This window comes from Poecilia formosa, unplaced genomic scaffold, assembly GCF_000485575.1.
Source record: "Poecilia formosa unplaced genomic scaffold, Poecilia_formosa-5.1.2 Scaffold107, whole genome shotgun sequence".
NCBI classification, from domain to species: Eukaryota; Metazoa; Chordata; class Actinopteri; order Cyprinodontiformes; family Poeciliidae; genus Poecilia; species Poecilia formosa.
This window is the reverse complement of record NW_006800046.1, coordinates 474,788-495,162: the sequence shown is the minus strand read 5'-3', so window position 1 is coordinate 495,162 and position 20,375 is coordinate 474,788. Positions and strand designations below refer to the sequence as shown.

General features: G+C 43.3%; 2 protein-coding genes and 1 long non-coding RNA gene across 5 annotated transcripts in view; 2 read left to right on the top strand and 1 right to left on the bottom strand.

Annotated features, from left to right (window-relative positions):
- Positions 1-4: 4 nt before the first annotated feature.
- Positions 5-6,257, top strand: myclb (MYCL proto-oncogene, bHLH transcription factor b). 2 transcript variants are annotated; one of them, XM_016675182.1, is made up of 3 exons: positions 5-273; positions 1,053-1,738; positions 4,630-6,257. In XM_016675182.1, exons 2-3 carry the CDS (start codon positions 1,111-1,113, stop codon positions 5,418-5,420), a joined length of 1,419 nt encoding a protein of 472 aa, XP_016530668.1. In that variant the 5' UTR covers positions 5-273; positions 1,053-1,110; the 3' UTR covers positions 5,421-6,257. The 2 variants fall into 2 exon arrangements, with proteins under 2 accessions (XP_016530668.1, XP_007559828.1); XM_007559766.2 differs by having other exon boundaries at positions 1,044-1,738.
- Positions 6,258-8,555: 2,298 nt separating this feature from the next.
- trit1 (tRNA isopentenyltransferase 1) overlaps positions 8,556-20,375 on the top strand; it is a 36,672-nt gene continuing 24,852 nt past the window's right edge. The window contains exon 1 of one of the 2 annotated variants that reach the window (XM_016675170.1): positions 8,556-8,753. In XM_016675170.1, the coding sequence (XP_016530656.1) occupies positions 8,595-8,753 (159 nt within the window). In that variant the 5' untranslated portion in view covers positions 8,556-8,594. The remainder of the gene's footprint in view (positions 8,754-20,375) is intronic. The other variant, XM_007559765.2, reaches the window with a different exon arrangement.
- On the bottom strand, positions 10,003-11,378 carry LOC107837048 (uncharacterized). Its single transcript, XR_001663026.1, has 2 exons — positions 11,053-11,378; positions 10,003-10,124 (listed from the first exon to the last, which is right to left on the bottom strand). It is a non-coding gene; the product is annotated as an uncharacterized LOC107837048 (long non-coding RNA).

Here is a 20,375-nt window from a genome sequence, read left to right as displayed (position 1 = left end):
TGCGGCAGTCCTGCGAAGAAAGTGACCGCAGCCGGGCCACTCGAGGGGTGGGAGCGCGAACCGAGCGGACCATCGCCGAGGGGGTTCCTACCCTCCAGGAGCAGACAGGAAACAGCGGGACGCTGAGCGCTTCGAAGCGGGAGAGCTGGAGTCCAACGGAACGGGGCGAAGGAGGGGAAGGAAGGCTGTCGTCGCTGCGGGCTTTTGGGCTCTTTAATTTTACGCACAGCGGATCTGTGAAGACGCGGACAGGTCATCCTCTCGCAACCGCAGGTAAACAAACTCTTTTATTCAGTTGGTTCCGGTCCGCACGTGCGCTTCTTGTACAGCCGACACAAGCGCGTGCACGGACGGTTCCGTTGGCGGTGATTTAAAGTTTGAGGCTTGAGCAGCTTCCTGCGCGCTGCCTAATTAAGTGATGGGTGCGCTTCTCAGCCGCAGCTGTGCATTCTTGGAGCTTGATAAGCATTATCGCCGAGGAGGAGCCAGATAAACTACTTTACATACGGCCGCCTGCTCTCACCAGGTTTCCTCCAGCAGGCAGCCGAGACTCCTACCTTTACTCCAGCCGCTTAATCTATTTCAATCTAACCTAATCAGTCTATTTTGTGCTGAACCGACTGACCCCCCTCTCCCTGTTGCCGCTCTGTGACAGGGAACTGGTGGAGCTCTGTTATGTAACGGAGGCACTGTTGCGAAACTTGTAGTTGTAGGTTGGAACTTGATAACTTTCAATCACATTTTCACCCAAATGATGCTCCAGGAGGAGGCTGAGCAAAATCAATCCTAAATTCAGTCGTTTTTTTTTTAATTCAAACGGATTTGTTTTTAATAGGATAATGAATGTAAAACTATTATTTATTCATTCTGCCTACCCTGGGTGCAAGGGGAAAAAATAAAAATATTTTTAATACTGAAATTATTTTTTTTTTTAAAAGGGTTTCTTGGAGCTAAAATGTATATAATTTTTAATTTTTAAATGTTATTTTTTCTGTAATTGTATAAATGAACACATCTCTGATTCCGCCTGTGTATCTCCTCAGACAGGCACCACGGAGTGATTCACGCCCCCTCTAGCCCCCCTCACCTCACCCCGCCTGTCTGCCTCCAATGCCGGGCATTAGCTCCGCCGCGCCTCGTTATGAAAACTGGGAAATGGACCACTACCAGCACTACTTTTACGACGACCACGATCCGGACGAGGACTTCTTCATGTCCACGGCGCCCAGCGAGGACATATGGAAGAAATTCGAGCTGGTTCCGACCCCGCCCATGTCCCCCATGCGGCTGCCCGCGGAAGGGTCGGGCCAGGTCGGGCTGCTCTGTCCCTCTCTCGGGGACAAGCTGGAGTGGGTTTCTCAGTTCCTGGGGCAGGACGACGAGCATAATCAGCAGCAGCAGCAGCAGCAGCAGCAGCACGCGCAGGAGCTGCCCTACAAGCTCGCGACCAGCGGCGACTCCTTCGGCAACCTGAGCTCCATCATCATCCAGGACTGCATGTGGAGCTGCTTCTCTGCCGGACAGCAGCTGGAGAGAGTGGTAGGGGAGCGTCCTCGGCTCGGCGCCGGAGGCAACGTTTTGTCCCCGTGGAAAGCCCAGGGTGCCCTCGCCGACACGTGGTTCGCGGGTGGCCTGGCTGCGGACTGCGTGGACCCGGCTGCCGTGCTCACTTTCCCGCTTCCCGGAGGATGCAAGAGAAAGGTGTCGTCCGGTTCAGAGTCGCACACAGACTCCTCAGGTCAGTAGCTCGTTTATTCACCAAGCAACTGTGGGACAAATAGAAGTAGTTATTTTATGTTTCCCCCGTCAGCTCTGTGTGTTTTTAAAGATTTCGCTTAAGTTGTTGATTGAGTCTGAGATGTGAGAGTTGTGTGTCAGCAGTAGTTGGTAGGGCTCCTCCTGACTGCATTGCACCTTGGTGCATGCAACACATGCTTGAAGCCAAGAGTGACACACCCATTGAAACATCTGCTGCTTGGCAGGAGTCCAGCAGACCAGCTGCTCCCTCTCCCTGCTGCTCCTCCACTCTGACTTATGGCAGTAATATCTTCCCAACTTCTGTTTGGCTCCGTTTTCTCCTGACTTCTTACAGCAAGTGCCTTTCAGTTGAACTTTGTGCTACTAAAAAGGAGGGAAGAGAAAGCCATGTGTGTCTTGGCGTGAGCTTGTTTGACTTTCTAGATGCAAGATAACTTTGACAGTGTTTAAAACAAAACCTGTAACATGAACTCCTCGAATTGTATAATGCATTGATTATTACCATCACAGTATCAGTCTTTATTTTGAGACAGAGATTTAATTTAAAAAAAAAGAATAACTTGTTGATGCACCGATGGGGCTTCTGACCGGTACCAATTTCTGGCATCTTTTAAGGTCTGATTTATAATAAAAGCTGAACTCTGTTTTATAGGTTTTTGATAAAGCTTGTACTTTTTAATGCAAAATTAAATGCAAGATCATCTTTTTTTCCATTCATCAAAACATGGGTCTCAGATTTTTTTATCAGATTTTTTAAAATTTAACCCAAATTCTTTTTTATTTAACCCAAAACAAGCATGTCAATTTGTAAGTTGTCGATTCATTTATAATTTTTTTTATTTTACTTTTTTTTCTTTTTTTTTACTTTTATAATTATCACTATAGAGATAATTTCAATATAATTCACTATAATTTTGTAATTTATCACTAAATTACATTAGTGACATGTAATTAATGACTAATTACATGTCACTAATGTAATTAGTGACATAATTTTATGTCACTATAGTGACATGAAATTCTAAAAGTTCTTAGATTTGATGCAGTTAGTAAAGGGATAAAACAGATTTTAAGTATTTGACCTGCTGATGAAAAATCGTCCGATTCTGATCTCAATCCAGTTGATCAGTGCATCTTATAACACTTTGTCTAGTGGTAGTTTCCAAGTATTTCACTGTGTGGAATAATTAAAATCTGTTTAGAGACACAAGCTCTTCACTTGCTAACAATAAGGGTGATGAATGGCTTTCGTTTATCGTAAACGTTGCCAAACAAGCCAACTCGTCCATCTTGTAAGCAAGGGGAGAAGTGTAGAAGTAGCTTAGCCAGCTGACCGGCAGTTTCTGCACTCCATGCAATTTAAGACGCCCTCCAGCAATTACTCTGTGATGGTATAACAAAAAAACATCAGTCATTTTTAAATCAAAACTTCTAAAACCCTGTCGATGCTGAGAAGTGACCCGGCTTCATTCAAACCTCGCTTCTTCCCAAAGATCCCCTCCTACCCCCGGTTGGAGCCCATATGACTGGGTTTGGTATGCAGGCTGCCATGTGATCTGTTGGGGTCTGGACTGCGCGTAATGGTGTGTGGAATGTCACAAAGGGAGCCTGTTGCTGCATTCCTCTGCTCCAACAGGCTGCAGCTACAATTGTCTGCGTGTGTGATCCAAGCCAGCCGGGGCCTTGAATAGAGTAGGATTAGCCTTTTAGGAGGTCGGCTCGACCCGTGGAATTCCCCTGGAGGAAGCTGGAGGTGTGTCTCGCCACATTCTGCAGAATCTTATCTGCTTCGCGAAGGTGGATGGGCAGAAGTAGGGAGGGGTCCATTGCAGGGTTTCTCTGAAGGGGGGGAAAAACAGATCTTAACCCTTTTTTTTTTCTTCTTTTTTTTGGGGGGAGATTGATTCTCATGAGAATAAGTTTGTGAGAATCGAGTTGATAAGAATTTAATGTTTTCTTTCCACTCGAGGAAACATTGTGGGAAACTTTTTCTCAAGCCATGCCTAGTTGAACATTGGCCAGCTTGTTTTAACAAGCTTAAAACTCCCCCCATGTCTCTCCTTCCTACCTCGTCCTCACTCTCAACACATGAATGAAGCGAGGGAATTCCTACTGAGGGGGCTGGTTTAAAGGAGAACTGCTGGCTCAGAGTGTGTGTCTGTTCTCTGCAAGTGTGTGTGTCATGATGCATGTCATAGTTTCCAGGGATTTTGTTTAATTTTTACAGTAAAGGCTAACTGGATGATGCCGTCCAGAGAGAATGCGGTGGATTTTCTTCCTTTATTTGGTGTTGCTCTTTTGTCTGATCACATTTGTGTATCCCTGTTGTGATGATGGTGGCAGTGGTGGTAGGACAATCAATGGTTTGGCTGTTCGATTCCCGCTACATCCGCCAATGTCATTGCATTCTTGAGCAAGAGTTGCCTGCTTGATAAAGCGCTATGCATGTATTTAACACGGTAACACTTTATTTGAAGGGGTGTGGATAAGACTGACATGACACTGTTGTAAACATGAACGAGTCTTTATGAATGTTTGACGGTTGTCATGAAGTGTCATTCGGTAAATAATGACACTTTTAATGCAAAGTTGCTCTAAAAGTTGCGTTGAAAGTCCATTAAAAGTGCCAACGTTGCATTAAATTATCGTAATTTACAAAATCATGCAACGTTGGCACTTTTAATGGTCTTTCAAAGCAACTTTTAGAGCAACTTTGCATTAAAAGTATCATTATTTACCGAATGACACTTCATGACGACTGTCAAACATTCATAAAGACTTCTTTATGTTCATGACAGGTGTTATGTCAGTCTTATGCACAACCCTTCAAATAAAGTATTACCCTTAACACTTACCATATTCACTTTTCAGATGACGAAGACGAAAACGATGATGATGAGGAGGAGATTGACGTGGTGACGGTGGACCACAATCAGCAGCAGCAGCAGCATAAACCCCGTCGACTGGTCACCACCCGCAAACCGGTGACCATCACGGTGCGAGCAGACCCCCACGACCCCGGCACCAAGCGTTTCCACATCTCCATCCATCAGCAGCAGCACAACTACGCCGCGCCCTCCCCGGACACACTCCCCGCGGACCCTGAGCCCGCCCGGAAGAAGGTCCGACAGGGAGTCCCCGCTCCCGCGACCCAGCCTCACAGGAACTCTCTCCACAACCAGCCCCGGCCCGGCCATGCGCCTCTGAACTTGGACAGGAGAAGGTCTCACTCCACTGCGGCCGGGGTGAGATCAGAGTCCCCCAACCTTAGCGCGTCCTCTCCTACCTCGTCCTCGTCGCCTTCGTCTCCACCCAGCTCCTCCTCCTCGTCGTCATCCCACCAGAGCTTGCCGTCGAAGCCCCGTTCCCACATGTCGAGCCCCCTGTCCTCAGACTGCGAGGACACGGACAAGCGCAAGGCGCACAACTTCCTGGAGCGGAAGCGGCGCAATGACCTGCGCTCCCGCTTCCTCTTGCTACGGGACGAGATCCCGGGGTTGGCGGACTGTGCCAAGACCCCCAAGGTGGCCATCTTGACCCGAGCTACGGAGTACCTGCAGCAGCTCCACACCGCCGAGAAACAGAAGACTCAGGAGAGGAAGCAGCTGAAGGCCAGGCAGCTGCAGCTGCTGCAGCGGTTGGCGCAGCTCAAACGCTCCTGAGAGCCGGAATCGACCGTCGCCTTCACATGAACACTTGAACTGAAGGAGAACTACATAAAGTGGGGAAAAACACTGAGTTGGTCATGCTGGATTAGAGGAGTTGGATTTGTTTTTTTTTTATTTTTTGCTTTTGTTTTTTTTTTTTCGATTTGTGGTTTGCACATCAGCTTCTGAGTGACAGAGCTATCTGGACGGCCGTTTTCTGGCTGGTTTCCGTTTTACTATCCTGAGGTCTCAAGGGATTTCTGTTGGATCTTGCAAGGGGGAATTTACTCATGGTTACTTGATATTTTTTTAAATTTACCTCCAACAAGAACTATTAAAACTTGTCTTAAAATAAAATTGGCATTGTTAATTGCTAGAACCGCTTTGGTCAAAGCCCCTGTTCTTTATTATCTGGTCAAGAATGTCAAAATTCATGATTTTGCCAATACATCTTAGTTTTTCAGGCTTCCCCAACCTTCCCTTTCCCTCCCTATTCTTCTCATTTTCCTTAACAGCAGTTGGTCAGTCCTTGTTTGAAACTGGCTTGAAATGAAGAAGTTTGAGTTGCTTTCCCTGCACCCAACCCTCCCTCCTCTTTTTATTGCCCCAGTACCATTTACTGCTGCATGTTACAACAAAATCCTTTCAGTTACAGCCTTTTTTTTGTTTTTCTTTTTTGTAGCAATTTTAGAAAACGGGTTATGTCTGAAATTTTCTTCAATACAGGTCATCAAAATGATAATTATAAAAAAACACTAAAATATTTACTGAGATTTATTGTTGTGCCATGAAGATCAGCCAAAAGGTGAATGTCAGCTTAGGTTAAAATATTGGCTTAAATCTGTGTTTTTATTGTCTTTTTATTGAAGTCAGGAGTTCCAGCTGTATCATTTTTTTTTTGTTAATCTGTTTGATGGAATGCCTTTAGGAGCCTGTCTATGTATGTAGGCTATCCAGTTGGATGTTCTGTTTTTAGATCCTTGACTGTACAGTGAAACCAAAACCTGAGCTGTCTAAGTTTACTCATCCCAGTTTCTGTAGGGCTTGCTGGCTTTTCAGAGATTACTCAAAACTTCTATTTTTGTTATTAAAATTCTAAAGGAGGAAAAAAACCTGTTGAAATAAAACACCACTTTGTCACTATATTTTTGTTTTTCCTTTTCATTGCTGAGCTTAATAGTTGGATTATGTTTCTGTCTGGAGTTTCCTTGTACAAGTCAAACAAAATAAGTTTTCTATTATATTTTTCTACAAGTTTGTGTTTTGGCAAGAGCTGATTAATATTTTTGTATTTAATGCAAATTCAGCTATTACTTAAAATGGCTGTGCGTTTTCTGCTTTCTGATAGTGATTTGGTATTCTGAAATGAACAGGATGGGAACCCAGGAGGATCTGTTGTGTGGTTTCTGTTTTAGTATCCAGAGGTTTCAGGAAAAGCATTGGACCACAGACAAAAATAATCAGGTCTTAGGAACCTGATTATCATTTTTCTGTTAATCAGTTTCTGTTAACCTGATAATCAGGTTCTTAGACCAAATAGATTGGGACCACTCACCTTGAAAGTCTTCAGACCAAGTGACATCCGATGGTCAGCATCATCACACCAAACAAACTCACCTATTCACCTCATGCCCTTTTGGTCATCTGACAAAATATACTTTGTCCAATCACCTGCAAACCAAACTGACTTTTGACGAACCTTCAAACAACTTCAAGACAAGATGGCTTCAGGTCAAACTAAGTGACGGCAAAGGAAATTGTCCTAGAACCAACCCTCCACCTTTAGCAAACTTGCATTAATTTGGGTGATCTTGAGTTTTGAGGAATCAAAATCTATGCTTCTTGACTTTTTCTAGAGAGACTGAAAAACACTGAACTCTCATTTTCACCATGTATGTAGGCTCTTGCAAGGTAGGTGTAGAGAAAGCTGTGACTTTCCGATAATGTTTTCAGTTCCCTCAGTTCTACATTAACAGAAAGAAAGAAAAAAAAAACTTCCCTGAGTGGAATCATAACTCAAGATTTGGTGCAACAACTGGGAAGGCCTTTTTTTTTGTCTTAGTATCTCATGAGCCAGTGTGGTAAATAAAAATAAAATCATGTTTTCACATCAGTTTCCATGGCCTAACTGATTGTCTGGTTTCTACGTTGGATCGCTAAGGTTGCATTCTGAGCTGGATTAGGGAGATATTTCCCACATTAAGGTTGCTCTAGTTCAGTGTTTCTCAACCCTGGTCCTCACTGCCCCCCTGTCCTGCATGTTTTAGGTATTTCCCTTCACCTGAATTGTATCTCTGGGTGATTAACAGGCTTCTGCAGTACTTGATGGTCATGCAATCATTTGAATCAGCTGTTCTGGAATAGAGGCTCATCTAAAACATGCAGAGCAGGGGGGCGCTGAGGACCCGGGTTGAGAAACACTGCTCTAGTTAAATGGTTGAGAATCTGGAAGCAAAATTCTTTGTAGTTTAAATTAGCAGAAAATAAAAAGGAAAAGAATGAGAAGAAAGCAAAAATAAAAGTTAAGAATTGCACTGCTACAAAACCAATCAGGGAGCACAGTCCTTTGTGTATTGTTACTGTCTTTGTATGTGATGAAATCAAGCATTAGATAAAAAAAATAAAATAAATAAAAATCAATACCGAAAGATTAAAAGCCAAGCGTTTGAATTTGTGTGCCTGATCCAGTGACTGGCTGTTATCTATTAGCGTTTTTTTATGTTCAGCTCCATCTCCCGATCCACTTTTGTTTTCCAGCAGTCTCCAAAGCAACCTCCAAGCATCTTTTGCCATGGCAACAAGCGAAAGACCTTATCACTGTAGCAGCAGCAGCAGCAGCATCGATAGTTTCCATAGAAACCACGCCAGCTGTGCCGAAAATGTCCCCGAAAAGCACTGTAAACAAACACGCGCTAATCCTTCCTCGAGGCGGTGAACATCCTGTTACTTCAAACTAGAAAAAAAAAAACCTGTCACAAATCCAACAGTGGAGTGTAACCGACTGAAATGTCAAAAATGATAATAAACAGATAACACTGAATAATGAAATGTAAAACACGCCGGCAGCCGCGAATAATCGCCAATTAACCAGTGTCACCATAGCAACGGCAACCCAGCTGTCTCGTAAACCATATCCCGCTTCTGCGCACGCGCGAGGGTGTCAGCTGGGCAGCGGGAGGAAACGGCATCATGGCGGCCTCCACTCTGAGCGTGCAGTGCGTCTTACGGAGAGCGATGGCCCCGTCTTTAGTCGTGATCCTGGGAGCTACCGGTACCGGGAAGTCCAAGCTGGCAATCGAGATTGGAAAGCGGCTTCAGGGAGAAATAATCAGCGCCGACTCCATGCAGGTAAGAGGATTCGCTTTGTAATGACGGTGACCAGCAGCCCACCACGCTGTAAGCTGCATTCTGGTAGCTGTAGCTCATTCCGACAACGTTTTGTAAAGAGTTAAATGCAGATCCGAAAGCATGAGTTTCTTCGATAAATAATTCCTGGAGGACTGTGGTTAAAACTATTATGAGTCAGACTGTTTTCTGTCAGAACTTTCTGTGTTGGACTCTGCAGTGACCTGACATAAAAATAGTGCTCAAGAGAAGGCGATCAGATCAGTGACTAAAACGTTCAACCTCGTTTAAACATGTTCTCTGTAATGCATGAATATGGGCAGGATCGAGCTATATCTGTAAACCTGAATAGTGTGCTTAAAGCAATCCTGCAATCCTAATTTAAATAGACTAGCAGTGACATCATCTACAGTGTCTTGCAAAAGTATTCATACCACTTACCCAGAAATCAGAGTATGTGTGTTGCAAGAAACAATAGAAATCTTGATATACATGTTGACTGTAAAGTATGGAAACGGAAAGCCCTAAAGTAACCCCTCCATCACTTTACATGACAGGACTGAGATTTTATCCTGATAATGTGAGGTTGGTTTTGGGTTGTTGTTTATTTTGTCCAGATCTGATAGTTTTCATTATGCCCTCACATTTCCTCAAGTTCCCCCAGGACTCTTTATTTTGTTTGTTAGCTAATAATCCCTCCAGGACAGATTATCCAACGTCTTGTTGGGTTGGAGGGACAAGAAGATCATATTGCAAAACAAACTTCTTACAAAAATATGAAAACTGTTACTGGGCAGAAAGTAATTTTGGACAATGACAGTTAAAATTGTCTATGTTTCCCCCACGGGATGCAGAATTTACAGGCAACTACACATTGATATCAGCCCCATAAGTAGAATTAATAAGTATAAATAACATTTATTTCCATGTTGTCGTTTGTGTTTTGGAAGTGTGTTGGGAATGTGATGGTGATTGTGGTGTCAACCGTGTAGTCTTTTTTTTTTCAATTTCAAAAGGGTAGGAAAAATATTTTAACAGTAAATATCAATTATTGGGCATAACAGCAATATTAACATTGGGTATTGTTATTGGGACAATTTTTTTTTATTGCTGCATCTTGCTACTGACCTTGGACTTCTTTTGGAAAAATGATTAAACACATAAGATAAGAACATACACCAGATTGAGTTGTACAAGTGTGGACTGACTTGCGTTGAATATTACCAGAATATGAATTAGAATCGACGGTTATATTTTGAATTGAATTGAATCTTTAAGAATTTGACATCTCCTGTCTGGAAACCTTGAGCTTCAGTGATTCAGGAATCTCTGAGTGTCTTCAAATGATTCAGAAATGCAGAATCATTACTGTCTCTGGAAAAATGAGCAGAAGAAAGCTGTTGTTAAGGAAGACTAAAGGAAACGTGCTGATGGCAGCATCAAGCTGTGGGGAGAGAGAAGCAGGTCAGAGTTCGCAGGTTGAAGATTTGAGGTCAAGGTTCACCTTCCAACAACCCTACATTGTTCTGGTGGAAGACGACGCAACAGTGTAATCAACCAGTCCAATCAAAGTCAGGTCAATAAAGGCTTTGATGCCAACTCTACTATAAATACAGGACATGTGGAGCGTGACAATGTAAATAATTTGTGTTAGAATGGCCCAGTCAAAGGCCAGAGGTCAGTTGATTTGGAAATTTAATTTATGCATCCATGAAATCACTGTGCATGTCACCCCCGACAACAAGCAGGGAAATGGATAGACTGTGTGAACTTATTTCGTTGTCTTGTGATTCTCATGGATCCTGACTTTTTCCAGGTGGTTCGTTAAATTTTTAGGTAAACTTTGTAGTGAAAAACAAACATGTTTAATGTTTGTAACTAAACATTAACTATTCCAGTCAAACAGGGATGTGTGGGAAAATAAATGAAAGCCAAAATTATGTCATCACCTCTGATGACCATCATCTCTCTCTCTCTCTCTGCCTCTCTCTCACTCTCTCTGTGTGAAGGCACTGAGAAACTCTCACTCTCATTCCCTCGCCGAAGCTTGTTCTTTTGTGGGGGGGATTCTCAGACTCTGTTGCTACAGCAACCCGAGGGCATGCACACAAAAGAAAAGGTTGGCGCAAAGTCCAGTTCTTCACACCTGCGACTGTCCAGAGGTTGCTTCTCCCGAGTGCAGCGTTCAACTAATCGCATCTTCCATCCCAGTCCTCTTACCTCAGCAACAACACACCTCCCCTCCCCTTCCCTCAACTCTGCATGCATTGTCCTTGAAAGCCTGTGTCCCTGTGGGGCGTACCTCCTCCTGCAGTCACCTGGTGATGGGCAAACTGGGTTACACTAATAACATCTCAGCCTAGAATATCTCTCCACATTCGGTGGAGAAACAGTGGCCTAGTTACGACGAGGCAGCCACAATCTTCACAATCCGCGGCCTTGTCGCGCTCCTCCTCTCTTGTTGGTGTGAGCGTCGGTGCCAGAAAGCGGGAGAGACACGCCGACACGGAGAGACGGCCTATGTGAGAATGGGTCTGTGTGTAGGTTCGAGCCGGACCGTGTTGTCTTTGGGATAGGAAACAGTCTGGTCTTGTTTGGGAGAAAGCAACATTATGCTGAGCTGGTGCACATTCAGCGCCGTGCTACGCCGGCCCAGCAACTGGTAGTGAATGGATACACTGTGGCCACTGGGAAGTGCCTATTGTCCCATGGAGAATTGGTTCCCACACTCCCTAACACTCCTATTGTATTACCGTCACCCCCTCCTGCCTCTGCCCCAATCCCTCAACCCACAGTTCATTGGACATGCAGGAGGGATGTTATTCACTCATTAAATGAACATGCTATCTGTGGCACACACACAAGTGTCTTGCTTGTACTGTTCTTGAAGGAGGCACTGCCAAGTAGCGTGAGTCTGAGGTTCCCAAACTGGGATCCAAGGATCAGCAGGGGGTCCTTAGACTAACACTATGGATTAGGAATAACTGATTTCAGCTTATTGATTAGATATTTTAAAGGCAAAATACACTGAAAATATATCCCTGCTGTTTTCTTTTATCTTAAATCGCAGTGGCAGCACCTGGTTGGCGGTTCTAAAGGGCTCAACACACGGGAGGCAACGTCGCTCCATAGTTATTGATTTCCTGCAGGACTTTCATGATGAGGCAACAATCATTTACCGTCCTCCAACCAAGCGACCAGCGAAACTTGTGCATGTAAAATTTTGAGCTCGTAGACGTGCATGTGACACAGCACAAAAAGGGTGAAAAATGTTAGACTTTTCTCTGTGTCATCAGTATCATGTCCCAGTTACTGGGAAAATAGAAAATGTTTCAACCTTCTTGTGTCGCGTCACAAGCGTGCACATCTACGCGTACAAGCTCCAAATTTCACATGCACAAATTTCGTTGGTCGGTCTTCTGGAAAAGGACAAGCAATGGTCGCCTCACTGTGCAAAGTTATGTAGGAAATGAGTAAAGAAGGAGCGAAGTCGCCTCCCGTGTGTCCAGCCCTGTATGCTGTGTTCCCCTCCTAATCTGTCCCTTTCAGAACTTTATTGTTTCTGGTGAAATGTATGACAAAAATAGACCTTCAAGGAGCAACATCGTTGGCTTTTTCTTACCATCGTTTGGCGAGAGGCGGGGTACGCCATGGATGTCTCCGTAGTTCATCCCAGGACGCACTGGATGATCCACACAGCATCTCACTTCTAAGTTAATTTCTAGTGACCAATTAATCTGATATTCCGATTTTTGGACTACAGAAGAAAGCCAGAGGAATGTAGCGCATTTATTGTGCAAAAAGAAAAAAGTCTCCATCCAATATAAAGAAGTGTATTTGTGTTCCCTATTTAATTGGTAAAATCAGGTTCATGAGATCCTGTGTCCTGAGACGAGACACTGATGTATCACAGCGTCGCTTGCAGACAGCACTTTACAAGGTGTTGTTTGCGACGAGAAGCAGTTGACATGGAGGGTGACAGCGAAGAAGGAAGGCTGAGCGACTCATGTGAGCAGCGCTCAGACTGAAATATTTCATCCGTGCAGTTTGAAGTGCTGGTAATCATTTTACGAGCTGCAGGTTCTGCCGCAGTGCAATCTGTCAGCTGCTCCCTCGTTTTCCACAAGTCAGTGATGATGCTTTTAGTCGTTATGGCGCATCATCACATCATCAAGTGTCACATCGTTCTTTGCATGTGCGACACAAGACCTACAAGGAGCAGTTTAGCTCCCCTACGCATTCCAGGAGATCTTTAAGAGATTTAAACTGCTTGTAATACCCAGCACAGAAACGTGTTTGCTCAGAATTTAGTCTTGGTGCATTTCTCATTGGACGTCAAACAAATTGTACGGATGTACTTCTCGTAGCCGTCTTCCGAATCAGTCTGAGGAAAGTTGAACAAAAAGTAGAAAGTTTGAGGCGACTCTTGCAGCATGTTTCTGCTTCTTTGTCATTGTCGTGCTGCACCATCCAGTTCTTGCTTCAGTTTTCTTCCTGTTTACAAATGGTCCACCGGTTTCCTCCAGGTCGGTGGAATTCATGGTGGATTTTGTGTTGGAGAACTTTTCAGGTCCTCCTTCAGCAAAGTGTTCCCAGTGCGTTGGTCTTCCACCTCCTTTTCCTGGATGGCTCTATTTGGTCCTCTGTTCTGGTGTCCAAATAATTCAGTGTCAATCTAAATCTGCCACAGATGTTATCTATCAAGTCTGTCCTTCATGTTTTTGTTAGAGAGGGAAGCGCTAAGGACGTCATATTGATTCTACTTGGTTCGTCAAATGATCATTAAAATTTAATGGAAAATAGTTTCTTCCCTGGCAGTCTGAAATTACTAATACAAAGGTACTTTAATACTTTCCCTCTCTAGAACAATGCGTTGGAGTGAGAAGCTTGTATAAGTTTAGTGTTCCTCAGCATAAAGCTGTAGAAACCCTCTGTAAGTAAGCAATTGTTAAAGAGGCTGTATCTGTTTTAAAAAAATGGTGTGGGTTAGAGTCTTGGAAACAACTTATTCAAATTGTATCCAGTCTGGATAAGGTGGGACTCGACGTTCTGAGCTGGTACCCAATAAACTGGAGGGACAGACCAAATGTCTCCAGAGATGAAAGCGATTCCTTTAGACGATCTCCACTGCAGCAGTGAGGGAATTTTTATTCCTCCTCGAGCTTTGTTTTCCTTTAATGTGTTACAACCGCGACCAGTGGAGCCTTTACCACCTCCCTGCGGCTGCGCTAGTTTATGTTATTTGCTTGAAACCAGTTAACGCACAAGTGGGATTTGCATTTCCTTCTTTGTTTCTTTTTCTTTTTCCTTTTCTTTTTCTCCTTCTGAACATTGCTTCAGATTTGCTTTGCAAGTGAATGGAAAGCCGGCTATTGTCTCCGGCAGATAGATTGTTGCACTGCAGGGAGTGAAAAGGAAGCTGGGACTTTTTTGCAAATGGTGGGAGGGATGGCTGTTGGCTGTTTGGGTGGAGCGAGGAGATGAGGGGTGTTGGGGTCATAATGAAGGGCCATCTGATGCCCTGGGGGCGGAGGGCGATTTTTACAGGTCATGCACATGCATGCGTCGTTGCTTTGGTTTGCGTTGTGCTTGGAAGTATTGGTGGCTGTTGACCTTTCGCTTTATGCACATCTGAATGAAGGCACCACCCGTTTGCTCTTCAGGACGACATGAGCGGTGACAGGGAAGTGGACTGGTCAGACTTATTCGGTTTCTGCCGAATGGGACGGAAAGCAGCAGGGAAGCTGTCAAGTGTCGTCTTGGCACTTACAGTCCCGTAAAAGTGCAGCAAACGAGGCTCCTACATGGCGGACACCTCGAGATAAGGTTAGTTTTCCGTCATAGTTTCAGAACATGAGGTGGTTTTGCCGTTCTGCCAAAACCATCGGCTTATCCTTGTGTGAAAGCCGTTGAATAACTGCAGCTATGTGTCAGATATCCCACTAATTTGCCCCACAGGCGTCCCTTCCTCCTCTGCTCCTTCTCCTTGTGCATGTTTATTTCTCTCTCTCTCCACGTTGCCGTCTCTCTGGCTGTCTGCTGTGGCTGTGACCTGTCTGGGCTTTGACGTATGTGTTTGCATCGCATCTGAGGCAACGCTGCCTCCCACATCCAGCATATACGACGCGCCGCTTTACGTCCTCCAAGCCGGCGCAGGACTGCGCCAGAAACGCCGGCTGACGAACCCAACATGTTCAACGTGTTCACGGGTCTGAGTGTGAATTACCGTCTGCGGGGCGGGGCGATTCTGGTCGGTACTGTAAGGCGGAAAAGGAGAATGGCAGGGTGAAGGATGAGGAGGAAGAAAGGAAGGAAGAAGAAGGAAGAGAGGAGGGTGATGGGAATACGGCATGAATGATTTATTAGTCTGGCATTACTGGGCCATTCCCCACAGAGAGACAGAGCAAGAGGAAGATGGAGAGATAAATTGATGAAGGATGGTGCCTTGAAGGGGAAAAATAGAAACTGTATGAAGAGAGAAAAAGAGGAAGATGGTGATTTATCTGTGAGTGTTACTCAGGAAGAGACTCAGAGAGAAGGTTGAAAACAAACTGCCTGGGGTCAAAGCGGGGAGGCATTCCACCATCCATCCGCAATCTGTACAAACCGAGTCAGAGCGACCGGTTGAGTCAAAGCAGAGAGGATGGAGGCTTTATCATGGCTAACTTATTAGTCGTCTAAGCTATGTATTGATGAATTAATGTGTTTTGTCCTATACGTCATTTTCTACTTTTGCCATTTTTGGTTACTTCACTCCGAATTTTCTACGGGACTAAAACTGCGTTTAATGCCCATAACTAAAGTACATCTTACCTGCCTGAAAAACTAAATCTCACAGGATCTGAAAAATCCTGTATTTTCAGATTTTCATTGAATCAAAATTAAAACCCGTGTTTTAGTTCAGAGGAGATCTGGAGGAGAAGAAGTGACGCTGGACACCATTTGGGTTTTGGGGCAAACTGGACGTTCAGTTTCTCACGGGCAGTGGGGACAATATTGTGTGAAGGTAAAGAAAGAAAAACTTATGTATGTTACACGCACTTGTGCGTGTAACATACATAATGTTTTTGTTATTTATTTTTTGTTACCATAATTTTTTTATTTGTTGAAGACTTGTAAGACTACAACAAATAACACGGCGCTAAAATCACATGAGGACATTACTGTTTAGTGGAGGAAAGATGACTGCTTCAGAGAGGTGCAGATTTTTACGTTCATACACGTTGTACTTGTTTTGTATTTTTTTATAAGCCCGACTGCTCCAATATGTTGAGTTGTGAAGGAGAAAGAACGCTTGGAGGTCAACGATTGGTTGGTTACAAGGTTTACAATCGAGACACAATGCCGTTCAACATCCACACGCTTTTATATTCTAACACGGTATTTAAAAGTAGCTCAACCTCTCTGTCTGTCCACATAAATGCATCTCTTGATGCCATGTTTAATTCCAAACAGGAAGTTGTTTGAAGGATTGTGATTGGCTGATGTAGGTTTCAGCTTTGCCCTGCGGTGCCCCCTACGGGTTTGACATGTTTAAAACAACACTAAGCAGTGTGATTCAGCGGGATGGGCGTTTTTCTTAAACCGATCAGGTGTGGACGAGATTATATTATAGAAACTAATACAAAGGTGATGATATTAAAAATAGCTCAGTATGCACACAAACCATAATAACAAATAAGCTTCCTAAATAATTCTTAGTTAAAATGTATCCTTGTCATGAGTAACGTTTCCACCCGGCTAACAGTCAGATGGGCTCCGGTCCATTTCTTTTCTTGCCTTTGCCCTGACTGTATCTTAGCTTTTGCCTGAATGAGCGCTTGTTCTCTGCACCCCGTTCATTTATCCTCCCTCTATTCTGTTTCTCTCTCTCTCCATTCTGCCTTGCCCCTTCCTCGTTTATGTGGCAGAGGAACAGCTGTCTCGTGCGGGGCGTAAGGTTGGCCAGTCCGCTGGACTGCAGGCTCAAACACTGAGCTCATTGTCTCTCCCTCACACGCACGCACGCACGCACGCACGCACGCACACACACACACACACGCACACACACTCCCGTTAAGCCACACGGTCACATCCATTCACATTCATTTCACAGTATGACGGTAGGAAGAGAAACCCCTGAAACCTCTGCTTCCTCTCTCCCCCATTATCTGGGTTTTTATGAGATTAGGAATCAGAGACGTTTGAGGTGATGAGCTCAGACTGCGAAACATTTCCTGAGGGATTCTCTTTTCTGCTTCTTCGAAAGAGTCACGGGTTGTTTCACTCCTTCGCTGCCTTGACGTAGCTTCCCAGTGCAGAGCCTTGGAAAAGCATTCGGAGCCTTTGAACTTTTGTCCCACTTCAACCACAAATCAAATGACTAGGTCATGCTAGCACATGAATGTCAGGGTTTCCCCCAGTGTATTATAAGCCTGGCGGGCCACCAGGCTTTACTTGAGCCCCCACCAGGCTTAGCATTGCTTATTTATTTAAGTCTTTATAAAATGTTTGCATTTTTAACACTTTATAGCTGGTGTTCAGGTATTAATCTTCAATCTTTCAATAACACATAAATATCAAGTGATATTTTCAAATTTCCTGTCAACTTTTAATATTTTTCAACTCAAAAACACGACGGGCCGCTGGATGAATGACTGCCCTGCCACCCAAATGTTTTGTTCATTTATCTTGGGTGTTTAAATGTTTTCCATTTCCAGCTTAAAATTTTTGTCACTGTGTTTGCATTATTATTATTCCATTAGCATTATATTATGAATATAATCAAAAGGGGTTTCAAAGCCACAGTTTTATCATTTATCGCAATAACCTTATCGCCCAGAGAAAACTTATCATGACAAATGTTCTTATGAGATGTTCAAAGCTTGTTTTGATGGGGTTTTTTCCTCTCTGACTTATTCGCCCTGTTGTCTTTGTTTTCTTCTGCTTTTTATAGAAACTCCTCTGAGGTCTCTACATGACAAAATGTTTTAAAAAAGGAGAAATGTTCCATGGGTTTGAAAACTTTAGCTAAATTGTTCTGTTCTCTAAAAGGAAAAACTCCTGACGGCATCTTGCAGATTATTCCAAAACTGCTTTGTGGATTTCTTTTTTTTCTTTTTGTAAATCGTCGGATGGTGTGAAATATGAGCGCTGCCCGCTGGATGTAAATGATTAACTCGCCACCGATCGATTCTTTTCCTGTCCGTTTGTTAAAATGTCGATAACCGTATTCTGTGTCATTGCTCCGGCTCAGCTGACGGCGAGGGGGAAATGATGAGCATCATTTCACATATTTACTTAGCGGGCTGCGAAGAAGTTATGCGCCTGTCTTAATTTATGAATTTGTGAAGGCATTTTCTTTTCGTCTCCTCCAGACGACGTGTAAACACCATTAGCTTTGCTGGCTCTCGTCTTTGATTTCTTTATGACTCTGAGCTCCAACGTCGCAGCAATTTGTAGCTCATTTCCACCGGCTCGACTTGAAGTCTTAATTTCTCTCTCATTTTCTCTCATTTGCTGCCCTCGCTCAGAGCTTCTTTTTTTCTTTTCCCGCCTCTCCACGTTTTCCAGTTGAGTGAATCTTTTTGTACGTTGAACTTACATCACCTGCGTTTTCACTTGTCTTCTTCATCTTGGAGGAATTAATGAGCAGATGCTTCTGCATCTATTTGATGTACATTAAAGCCATTAAAAACAGAGAACCTTCTGTCTGTCTTTCTTTATTTTTCTTTTTTTTCTTCCTTTCCTTCTCACTTTCTGTCTTTTTTGTGCTTCTTTCTTGCTTGCTTTCTTGTAGTCTTTCATTTTTTCTTTCTTTCATTCTTGCACTATTGTTTGTTTTGTTGGAATTTATTTATCTTTTGTTAAATTTGGAGTTCATTTGTCTAAAGTTTCTTTTGTATTTGGTGCCGGTTACAGAATATCAGAGCTACTAAGTAGAAATTGTAAAATGTTTTGATAGGACAAGTAAAATTTTCCATTTCTGCTTGTAGAATAAAAAAGATAAATAATGTTGTAGGGGAAAAAGTTGACACAATGCTCATTTTGATGGTTAAAAACAGTAAAAATTGAATTGCCAGTTGACTTTTAACTCTCTGTTTATGTAAATGTTTCTCAACATATCAAATTCTATTTTTTAAATGTACATTCACTAAAAAATGTGTGTTGTTAAAATAAAAAAATCTCAATTTTTCTTCAAAATACACAGATCCCCAGATTTCACATGCGGTGTGCTGTTTAAACTTTACGTCCCTGTGTGGGTTTCCATATAATATCATTCAGCCATAGATCATCCATTCATCGGCCGTGCATAATTTATCACCCTGGGGTTCCTTCGCCCTCTCCTGCTCCTTTCTTTTTGGCGTGCTGCAGAGCTGAGACACATTTGGTCTAGTACATTATAACCCCCCGTCCCCTTTTTATCACCAAGGATGTGATCAATAACACTCTCTGGTTCACCCAGGCCTGTTTCCTGGAGTGTGTCGTATTGTTGACCTGCTATAGAGCATTTCATTTCATTTAGATTTAGATCTAAATTTCATTTAGAGCAAACAAACATGGTCAATGTGTCAAAATGTGAAGGAATTGCAACAAATCTCAACTTCAGGTTGTAACCAAACTGAGTTGAGTTTAATGGCTGAGCTTTAGCGTTGTTAGCGGTTAGCAGTTAGCCAGTTGTGGTGTGTCCAAAGTGTTTAATTTCTTTTGTTGTGTATTGTCCTGTCAGTCACTTACCTCTGAACTTGGAAGCTAACTCATAGAGGTCTTGTAGTGGACGTACAGTTGACTCAAGTTTATGACTAGCGCTTCAGGGTTAGCGCAGCTAACTGTTTAGCTTGTGGTGCCCACAACTGTAAACGGACAAACCTATACGTTTAGGCAGCATAAATAATTTCCTTTTTGTTTCTAAATGAGTCTCTAAAGGAAAAACGTCCACCTGTAACTCTATCAAAGTGTTTCAGAGGACAAAGTGCTGACAGCAGCTACGCTGCTCTTCGTGAGGCAGACGCCTCCAGAAATATTCTGGCTTTTTCAAATAGCTAAATCTCACGGGACCTCTTGTTGCACATCTGTATGTAATTGTTTCTGTTTGTATTTGGATAGAAATAACGTTAATTAAATCCACCCAACTCTTTCTAAATCATAACTTAATAATTTAGCATAAAACTGTTTGAACTTTAATTCAACAGGTAGTGTTTTTATAACCCTCTGTTTTTCTCCTTTTGAACAATTTTATACAGAACCTATATTAAAAATAATATAATTTTAAAACATGCTTAAAAAACATTCAACTGTGCTTTTTATTTTTGTCATTACCCACCAAACTGAATGTGCTGTGACCAAAATGACTTTCTTGTCCAGGTGATTGGTGTCTCCTACTTTAAATCCCCCAGAGCAGGGGAACGTGAGCGCAGGACTTCCCAGCAGACTGTGTTCTGCATCTGTTCAAACTCCAGACACTGTGTGTGAAATGAAAATCCCAACTGGGCGCTGCTTGTCACCTAGCTATCACATTCCCTCAGACGGGTTCCTCACTCACCGATGGAAACTGGAGAGAGCATGTGGACCATTGTTGAATGTAGACTGCAATGTAGACTGCAAGCCCAAAATTATGTGCACCCCGGGTATATTTAGACAGTAATT

What these genes read in the sequence shown, in the direction of transcription:
- myclb (XM_016675182.1), top strand. Translation starts at nt 1,111, where the DNA reads ATGCCGGGCATTAGCTCCGCCGCGCCTCGTTATGAAAACTGGGAAATG. An exon ending in GTCGCACACAGACTCCTCAG is followed by an intron (nt 1,739 to 4,629) that starts GTCAGTAGCTCG and finishes TTCACTTTTCAG; the next exon opens with ATGACGAAGACGAAAACGAT.